Below are 10,666 nucleotides of genomic sequence, written 5' to 3' on the forward strand. Positions count from 1 at the left end.
ATTTAGCATTTTCTCTTAATTTTTTTTTTTTTATATATTTATACACAACTTCTTGGCATCTAGAAACTCAGGTGCTATAAAATGGGTGAGTCTGTCTCATTTTGCAGCAAATATGTTTTCCCCATTTCTAAATACTGAAATATTGAAAGCAATAAATCTTGTAGTTTACATTAGGCTTCCCTCAGAATACAGACATTGTCATTGGAATTTCCCAATATTCCTGCAAGGAAAGAAAATGCAGCGTTCTTATTGCCACTTGAAAGCAGCAAAAAGGCCTAGTTTCTCCATGCAGATTTTTGGTGATGTTTCTCATAATGTTGTCCATGGGTCACTAGCATCAGAATTACTAAAGGTCTTGCTAAAAAATACATATTCTAAGCCCTATCCCAAACCTATAAGAACAATCTGAAAGTAGGATAGGGCATCAATCTGCAGGCGATTTTCATGTATATTAAAGTTAATTTATTATTTCCTACTTTTGGACAGAGGATTTGATGTATGTTACTATATACAATGAAAACTCAAAAGGGTATGCAATTTGGCTTGTTCTCCCAAAAGTCCCCATCACCCAGATTAGTGGCTGACATTGAGCACACACCCAGTAATTACTGGTTAAGTAAATGAACAGAAAAGAAGAGGAAGTAGGCTTAAAATAGGAAGGTAATTTAAAATAGGAGCAAGCATTGTAAAATGTTAGAATCCTGGCTCCACTGTTTATCTGTGCTTGACCTTGAGCAAATACTTACCTTCCCTGTTCTTCAAAGTTCTCAAGGAGACTATAGTAATAGTACTATTTCCTTAGTTTGTGGTAAAGAATTAGTGAGTTTAAATATGTAGAGTGTGCTTAGAACAATTCTTGTCTAAAACACTCAAAAACTTTAGTGAGTTGTGACTTAGCAGTAACCAGCCAAATCAGACATCAAATCAGGCAGATCTGACCCAGGTTTTCTCACACCTCCTACAACACCTTTTTTGTTGTTATTAGTTGGCTGACATCAAAAAGTCCTCTCTTTCCAAAATATCTTTTCACCATACCACCTAGCCTGTCATACATGAGCAGGAATTTCTACCATTGCAGTCATTTTTCTAAAAGACAGGAAAACAGTGAGCATTTCCTAATAAAACAAGCACCTGTTACCAAAGATGGACTGGAAATCACAAACTAAGCTCCCGTTTTTCTTTTAGTTAGCTTTCCCCATTAACCTCCAGCCCAGATGAGTGTGGCAGAGGGCCTGGCAATGAGTAGATGCCAAAAGCCTACACAGGATATTTTAACCTCTGACATTAAAGAGGGTGAATGGGGGAAGTGAAGGGGAAATTTTTTAAAACGATATGAACACATAATATTAATCCTGAATTAGTTCATTTAACGTTTTGTTTTTGTTTTGTTTCTGTTTGATCAAAGGCACGGAGCCCTTTCCTGGGATCGGCATTGATTATAAGCAAAATGGAGACAGGTGTGACCACTGTGGTACCGATCCTGGCATTCCAAAGGAAGAGCAGCAGACAAACCAAAAGCTTTTCCTCAAAGGTTTCAACTTTCCCAGCCTGATTCTTTGATCTATACATTCTATAATCTCGGTAGCACGGTGGGGGCAGAGTCCGAGTGGACATAAACCCTTTCTCAGAAGAAATTGATTAAGTCAGATTTTTTTTTTTTTTAACTTCCTTGTTCCTTCAGTTCGTGAAGAGTCCGTGGGAAGACGTACTTTGCTGCGCATTTCAAAGGTGAGCAGTACGAGGGTGTTTCGAGCCTCAACTCTGGAAAACAAGGAGGGTGGAAACTGGGATAGAGTTGAGAAGTAAGCAGGGATAGAACTAGAAATACGACAAAGGCAGCATGGTTAGAGTCCAGGGTAAGGACAAGAAGAGCGACCAGGGGATGTCGGGCTTTTTGTCTTGAAATAGCTAGAAAAACCTCAAGGTAGAGGCCGAAGGGGGTTTCGGGGGACGGAGATCAGCCGCAAATTCAGAACGCCTCTCAGGTTCTGGGGGCGGGGCGTAGGGAGAGGGGTGTGCTGTGACCACACCCAGAGCTGCCAGTCCCGCGCTTTCGAAAGCTCAGCTGGAGTTTACTGCGTGAACCTGTGAAAGGACCGACGAATGAATGACCCTCCTACCAGGATGGGGGTCCTGGATCCCCACGGACCTACGGATCGCGCGGACTTCCCCGGCAGCCTGGGGCGCGCAGGGTCCTTTCTGCGAGTTGAGGGGCACGGGGCTCCCCTGGCCGCGGACGTCCGGAATCCCAGGGCGGCGGGGGCGAGCGGAAGCCGGCGCGGTGACCACGAGAACCGCCGGGCCGGGGAGAATCTGGGCTCTTTGTCCTGGGTCAGAGAGAAAGTGCTCTTCCTTCTTCATCCAGAGCGGGGGCTGGGGACTCAAGGGGATCCTGCCCGGGAAGAGGCGGCCGGTGAGGAGGACCTTCCCCTGGCTGATGAAGACGACCGGGAACCCGACTGTCCTTCTCTTATCTTCCCACGAGAAAAGCCAATCACTGGCAGCCGTGTAGACTCTCGCTCTGGACCTCCGCCGCGGGACCCCGCAGCCTCACCCAAATCCGTGCTCGTGCGGGTCGTGGATTATCAGGTGACACAAGAAGTCCTGTGGACCGCGTGGACGAAGGGCTGCATGACCACACGGACCGAGGAGCGTTCCATGACCGCGGTCACTTTTCTCACCAACAAGGAGTAAAGCAGGTTGTGGGGGCGCAGGGACCACTGGAGAATCCCGCGCTCTCTTGGCACGGAGAAAGGCACCCCGCGTCTACGCGGAGAGACGATCTTTTCAGGTTCTGGAGGACCTTGATTCCCCCAGGAGATTAAACAGGAAGGAGGAGCCCGAGGTAAATTCGGGGCTGGTGGATGAGCAATAATCCTCAAGGAAAGAAAATGTTCTTCCGGGAACCCCAACCTGCAACTAACCGACAGCAAGGACCTTTTTAAGAGGATGGCGCAGCGCTTCGGGATGGCAGATGATGGCACACAATACAGACTGAAGAATTGTAAGCAACATAATACCTCTATCATGACTTAAATACAGTGAAGGTCTGGGGACTTAAGTCATACAGAAGAGGGGAAGAAAAGGTATTTTGAATTTAGAAAAACGGGAGTTTTGAAATAAGAAAATCTGTTGTTATTTCTCATTTTGCAATACCTCTCGTGATCATTTGATCATTTTTTTGCCTCCCCACTTTCTCTTTAAGACCTAAAAGCAGAAACGAAGTTTGAGGGCTGCTCTCTGTAAAGGGGGTGGGAGTAGATGGCGAGAGGTTTGTCTTAAATTTGAAAAAGCAAGTAAAAAGAAACGGGAAAGTGAAAGCAACAAGTAAACGATTTTTTTTTTCTTTATACTCTCTTCTGATGTGCACATTTTTCTGTCCCTCCTTCAACATTTAAGTGTTAGGAAGAAAAGAGGATCAAGGAAAAGAAGGTCGGGGAGGGGGACAGAAAACAGCTTTAAAGGCAAAATCTCTTTAAAAGGGCTTTACCCCAAAGTGTCTAATTTAGTCTAGTAAAAATGATTTTAATATGAATTTTTAAATTATTTTAATTTTTAAAATACTGCAGATAAATCTGCTGATCTAAAGGTGGATAGAAATGTATAGTTTGCCATAAAAGGACTATATATCTTATTCTTGTCCATAGCTCTTTATTAATAAGATTTGGAGTCAGGACTGAATTAAAAATGCAACTTTCTTGATGCCGTTGAAAAGAAATTTCTCCTGGTGCTATGGAAACAACTCATTTTTAGTTTAATTATTCCTCTTTTTAAATAAACACTGACTTTATTAACCCTTTGGTAGCGTGGCCTGGTTTGGAAATCTGTGAGAAGCAGAGCACTCCCTCCAGAGATAAACTGCTTGACTTCAGTACTGCTAAAGGGGTGGTATTCAGTCACTGCAAGAAGTAAGGGACCAGTGGGACTTTGGCTTTCGAAGAGTAAATTTTTGAACAGTGTGCCCACTCCTCCCTCTATGCCCCTTGTTCTCAGTTTAGAGCTTGAAATGCCCTCAAAATTATCATCTGATCCACTTCTTGTCTCCTAGCAGACTAGATAGGTAAGATATATCCCTGTTTTACTGATGAGCCAGCCTAGGCCTAGAGGTCATGTGGATTGTGTAAGTCACACAATGAGTAATGGCATGTGCTTACTAAATAGACAAGAATATGGTCACCTCTTTCCTAAAGACTGAGAATGGCCTTTGGAGGGACTTCTAGAGAGTCAAAGTTGACTGAGGGCATCCTAGGTTTTCTGACTCATGTTTGTAAGAAGTACTAGAATCACCTTGATGTCCCTGAGTCCTGCAAGGCCTGTTGGCTGCAGAGTTACCACTAACAGTTCTCAGGCCCATGAGACCCTCACTTGGGAGAGGAATTTAGGACCTGAGCTTATCTGTGTTCAAAACTATTTGGTAGGTAGAAAAGGTAATATAGGCCCCAAAAAGTGAATTATCTTTTTTCTTCCAACAACCCTGCCTGATTCCTGTGTAAGGTTAAACTTCTTGGCAGACACATTTCAGATGTGACTTAATAAATTTGGTTGTGAGTCATATGCCTCATGGAATTGAGCACTGAATATAGTCAACAGGAAAAGCCTCTTTAACATTGACCAAAAATGATAGCATCATTTGGAGGCAACTCTCGAATTTAGCTTTTTGGGTTCAAAACTGCTCTACCTCTTACTTACTGTGTCTTTGGGCAAATTCTTGATCTCTGTGTGTCTCTGTGCCCTTATTTGTTAAATAGGAATAATAAATATTGTCGACTTCATTGGGTTTTTTTTCCAGGATTAAGTTAAATAAAAAATACTTAGAACAAGGCTTGGCATTAAATAAATGCTCAAAATTAGCAGTTATAATTATTATAAGTGTTATTATTGTTTAATTCACTTTCATCCTAACCAAGCTTTAGTCTTTTATTTAATAAAAAGTAGCTGAACACATACAACATAAGAAATCCTATAGAACTCAAACCAGTGGTTTTTACTGACTCTTTTCTGCATTGCTGAAAGATTTATTTCTAGCTTTTCCCAACACTTAATGGATCAGTAAATACATTTTTAAAATTCCTTACAAGTGACCACCACATCATGTGCTAAAGATTCATCCTAAAGCTCCAAGGCCTAACGTGCACCATGCTTGAATCTCTGAAGCGGTTTCGCACACTATTTCCTGTTGTCAGGTGGGAGATTTGAATACTTTCTCTAGAACCTGTTGGGTTAGTTTGTTTTCCCTCTGAGATTTTAAATCTGATGCACTGTTGTCTCAGAAAAACAGAATAGGCATTATTCATTTTCATTTTATCTCATTTCTTTTAAAATGTATTTTTTTCAAGTCAGCTTAACTTCTTTAATCCAAATAAGTTTGGGTTAATTTTATCTCCTTTAAGTAAAAATTATTTTCAAAGCACTTACCAAACTCCCAGTTAACTGCCTTCGACATGCTTATAGATTTCCTTTAGACAGATGTCTCCCTGTTAATGAAACATAGTAAGTTTGAGATACTGTTCAATTTGCTTCACAGATTTTCCTGATCCAGGCAGAACATTGTCATGTGAGGAGCTTGAGGAATCGTTTTGCATTCACAGTATCTTGGGAGTGAATCCGTAGTGAAACTTGGGCATCCACAATACTAAGATATCTCTGAGAATGGCTGGGTCTTGGCACTTTGGTCTCACCTCCACCTCACCAAAATATGTGATCATCTAAAATTGTCTCAGGTGAATGAATCACGACAAGGACTTCCAAAAGCCACCTGGCCACTCAAGTGACCATAAGGCAGATATCACAGTCACATATCTACCATGGATCAGGCAAGCAGCAAGCTCTCTGAAAACCTTTGTCCACAGCCTTTGTCACTTTTGAGATTCATTACATTTGACTTGCTGCTTTTGTTGATCATCACCAGCACTTGATCTGCTTTCTGCTGAAAGAGAGGAGAGAGAGAGAGAGAGTGAGAGAGAGAGAGAGAGAGAGAGAGAGAGAGAGAGAGAGAGAGAGAGAGAGAGAGAGAGAGAGAGAAAGCAGAAAGAAAGAAGAAAGAAAGAAAGAAAGAAAGAAAGAAAGAAAGAAAGAAAGAAAGAAAGAAAGAAAAGAAAGAAAGAAAGAAAAAGAAAGGAAAAGAAAGGGAAAGAAAGAAAAAGAAAGAAAGAAAGAAAGGGAAAGAGAAGGAAGGGAAGGAAGGAAGAAAGAAAAAGAAAAAAAGCTTTCTATTAAAGGAAAAACATTCACTAAGAAAAATTTGAGGAAATATTTTTCTAGGGAAAGGAAAAGTGGAATAAAAGAAAGCAAAACCCATAATTCCAAATTTCGTTTAAAATTTGGTATGTTTCTAGACTGGTTTTATTTCTTTTATTCTATTTTTATGTATATATCCATACTCTATAAACTGAGCATAAACTATATATAAAATCTGAATATTGTTTTTATATATAAACTAATGTACACTGATGCTGCTCAAGGTGTAGTCTGCAAACCAGCAGCATGGGCATCTCCAAGAAAGTTTTTAGAAATGCAGAATGTCAGATTCTACCCCAGATCTGCTGAATCAGAATTTGCGACTTGACAAGATTCCTGTGTCATTCACATTAAAGTTTGAGAAACATTGACATATGCTGTATATAGTTCTTTTTCCTACTTGGACACTTGCAAAAACTAAAAAGTTTGTACTTTTTTGTATTCTTCATTAATTGTTGACAATGCCATGGAAATAATACTTTATAGAATTATGAAACCATTTAGAGATTATGAAAGAGTGAAATCGTTATTCTAAAGTTTTTTCTATTGACTATTGGAGTTAAAACTAGTCATGTAGGCTTAAAGATGGAGGTACATATGTTCTGAGAAATGCGTTTATGTGTTTTAGGTTCTTTCATCTTGTGCGAACATCATAGAGTATGTACACATAAACCTAGACGTATAGCCTACTATACACTGAGGCTATATGGCATAGCTTATTCTATTATACAAAACTGTACAGCATGTTACTCTGATGAATAGGCAGGTATAACACAGTGGTATTTGTGTACCTAAATATAGAAAAGTTACAGTAATGATACGGTATAAAAGATAAAAAATGGTATACTTGTAAGGGTGCTTATCAGGAATGGAGTTTGCAGGACTGGAAGTTGCTCTGGGTGAGTCAGTCAGTGAGTGGTGAGTGAACGTGAAAGCCTAGGTCATTACCGTATGCTACTGCTGTAGACTTTGTAAAGACTACATGACTACACTTAGGCTGCACAAAATTTATAAAACACAAGATTTATCAAAAACAAGAGAAAACGATGCAATCAAGAGATGAGGTAAGCATGTAAAATGTATGGGGCTGCTGCTGGCATAACAGTGTACTGTCTTACAGCAAACTTTTTATAAAAAGTATAGCATAGTAAATACATAAACCAGTAACAGTTTATCATCGTTATGTACTGTACATAATTGTATATACTGTACTTGTATACAGCTGGCAATGCCAAAGATTTGTTTACACCATCATCACCACAGACATATGAGTAATGCTTTGTAGTATGAGTATGACTTTAGGATAATTAGGAAGTCACTAGATGATAGGAATTTCTCTGCTCCATTATAAACTTAGGGATCATCTGATAAGTGGTCCCTCTTGACTGAATATCTTTAGCGGCAAGTGACTATATTTCAGAAATATGGTTCTCTTATTATCTAAGAATGTGAAACAATATTTAAAAACACCTTGAGGGAAGAAGGGCATGAAGTCATTAAAAGAAAGCACAGTTGCAACACTTCTGCAGGCTGAGTCAGGACTTGTCAGCCACTCATAATGAATCGCAAGGGGGTGGGCGAAAGGCGGAGCCTGAATTTGAATCAACCAATTCAGGTAAGAAAACAAACGCCGAATATCTGGACATCTTTATAACTGTAGTCCACTTTTCTCTTTAGTTAGGAAGAGCAAAAATCCTTGTAACCTCTGGATGAAGAAAAACAGTCCAGTTTACTTTCCTTCCTGGGAAAGGAATTATAATCAGTTCTTGGGGCTTATACAGCCAATAGTTAACAAAACATAAGATTTGGTTATCTTCTAAGCAAGGAATTAACTTTAAATTCTAACTCAGATTTCTAAGTATAAGACAGAATGTGTATTTCTAGGAGACTGCAGCTTTCACAAAAATAGGACAAACAGTGTTTATTCAGAGCTTGGTATAGATAGGGAATCAGTCAGCATCACTTGCACTTGGCAGGAAAGCAAAGGCAGGCAGGGCAGGGGAAAGCTTTATAGTAATTAAAATGACCTTCACTTTATCCTCAGCTTGACTAAACTTTGGACAGATTCCTACGTGATTTTAGGCTCTTGACCTCCTTTTTCTTACAGCATTTACTTGAGAAAACGTGTGAGGTAAATTCCTTCTCTGCCTTTTGAGATGTAAATATCCTAACTTCTTGTAAGTTTTACAACTAGGAATGTCTTAAGGTCCTGGGAGCCACCATCTCTTTGAAGTGTAACCAAGAAAGGCAGGACCCCTAACTGGTAGTCTGAGAGGATAGGAGCCCAATTTCATAAGCATCAGCAAACACAGATGGCTTAGTGGCATTGACTAACCTCCCCACTAATGTCGTCCAGTACTTTCCACTAGCTCACCCCAATGCTTAAAACCTCTCCCACCTTCTGTTTCAAAGAATTTGAGTTTAATCTCTCCCTTATTGCAATAGTCTTGAATAAGTCTTCCTTGCTTGTTTAATTTTGGTACAATTTTTCTTTGACAATAGCAAAAACTGAAGACTTCACATATGCTCTGTTGAGAAGCTAGAAGCAGGCTATTAGAGGGACTTCTTTTATAATTGGTCTACGGCTTTCTCTGGTGGGTCCTGAATTAGATGTGTGCAAACAAATAGGGAAGCTGGCAGTTATTGACCAAGTTCTGATCTTTCTGGGCTACTTGCATCAGAGGCTATGGTTTGGTTTTCTAGGCTAGTTCCTCCAGGGGTTGTAGGTCAGAGTTCTGTAACCTGATAAATAGTATCAACCTTATAGTGCTTGACATACAATAAAAATGTAAAATTAGCTATTATTATTGTTGTTGTTATTGTTTAGTTCATCTTTCATCCAAAGCCTTAATCTTTCATTAAAAAAAAGAGTAGAAGACATACAACACAAGAAATCATATCAAAACTAAACCAGTGGTTTATACTAAGACTCTTGCGTCTTTTTTTCATATGTTATTATATATGTGGTCTGGACATTTATATATTCAGTCACTCATTAATTTTAGGACTATCTTGAAGACAGAGTTCGAAACTAGAAGAACCAGTTACAGAATTTATTCTCTCTTCTGCCTCTCTCCCTCTCTTCCTCTCTCCACCCTCTACACACACACATACACACAATCAGCTATATACATTTATTTTGAGAGTCAGAATCCTTTAAACTCAGTTGGAGTATACTTTGTGTCTTTAATCCCTGTATATTCTTTCATTTCGAGAATAGGTACAATATAAACAGTAACACAGCCATTGTAATGATTAAGAAAAAGAATTTGAGTTACTTCAATTCTGACACTATATGTGACATTTTATATGTAAAATTAAAATAGGAAACAGCAAAACGTAATATTTTTTGTTTGATAAGTACAAGTTTAGTTCACACATGAACTATTTTACTGGATTTAGATAATATATTAACATGAAATTTATTTTTTATTTATTATTTTAAAACAAGAATGAATCAAGAAAATAAAACATTGCATGAGTGGTACAGTTTAGTAGTTGTTTTGTTTCTTTTGCATTTTAGTCTTATTAAAGTTTACATGTTAATTACTTGACAATAATTTACATAATTATATCAGACTAAGGATCAAAGTTATTGTTTGTTTTACTTTATGATTGTTACTGAGCATTATTTTCTCATATTGGTGTTAACAGTTATCTGCTTCGGGTGTCAGATTCACTAAGTATGCCACTGCCAATACGTAGTTATAAAGGCAGAAAAATGGAGGACTGAATGTGTTGGAATTAAAACAGATTTCCTGATCTAATCAATGTCATTTCTGTTATTCCCGATGTAAGAGAAAACAGTCCACTAATTAATTTTGACTTTGGATTTAGAATTAACTGATATATTATTGAATAATAATTATACGCTAAGTGCAACTTAGAAATGCAAGTACCTCTTGAGTATGTTCAAACAATAAATTAAAATCAGCAAGTCCTATTTCTTTATCATTTGTGGTTTCAATTAGCTCAACTGGGAAGTCAGGGAACCTGAGTTTTCCCCATTTGACTTATTCTCAAAAGGTGTTGTGGAAAAAGGCTAAATTGGTAATGACCAAGAAGGCCTTAATAATTCTTTCAGCTTGACTAAACTTTAGACAGGCTTCTTTCCTGGCCTTCTTTAGAACATTTACTTGAGTAAACTTTCTATGGTAAATTCCTTCTCTGCCCCTTTGAGATGTAAATCTTTTAGAAATTATCTTGCCACTTTTACAAACTAGGAATGTCTTTCTCAAGGACCTGGGAGCCATCCCATTGAAATGGAATCGTAAGGAGGGCAGCACCCTATCTCCCAGTTTCTGTGGAAGTTAGATAGGAGTCTAACTTCAGTGGACACTAATTAGCAAACTCAAATAGTCTAATCACAGAGAAAAACATTTGAAAATTAAGTAGTAACTTCTATGTGCTGGACACATCTCATCGATCA

The 10,666-nt window shown here is 38.8% G+C and overlaps 1 protein-coding gene across 4 annotated transcripts in view; it reads left to right on the forward strand.

The window, feature by feature from the left end:
- The first annotated feature begins 1,739 nt into the window (after window positions 1-1,739).
- The window catches only part of CUNH6orf141 (chromosome unknown C6orf141 homolog), a 58,098-nt gene continuing 49,171 nt past the window's right edge, over window positions 1,740-10,666 (forward strand). For 2 of the 4 annotated variants that reach the window (XR_002779116.1, XR_002779115.1), the window contains exon 1: window positions 1,740-3,004. Coding sequence is in view for 1 of the 4 variants with exons in the window: in XM_023527685.1 (XP_023383453.1) it covers window positions 2,104-2,694 (591 nt within the window). In the remaining 3 variants the exon portion in view is untranslated. Of the gene's footprint in view, window positions 4,768-5,524; window positions 6,004-10,666 lie in introns of those variants that run through there. The other 2 variants (XR_002779114.1, XM_023527685.1) reach the window with 2 other exon arrangements.

The sequence above is a fragment of the Pteropus vampyrus genome, unplaced genomic scaffold (assembly GCF_000151845.1).
Source record: "Pteropus vampyrus isolate Shadow unplaced genomic scaffold, Pvam_2.0 Scaffold18, whole genome shotgun sequence".
Classification (NCBI taxonomy): Eukaryota; Metazoa; Chordata; class Mammalia; order Chiroptera; family Pteropodidae; genus Pteropus; species Pteropus vampyrus.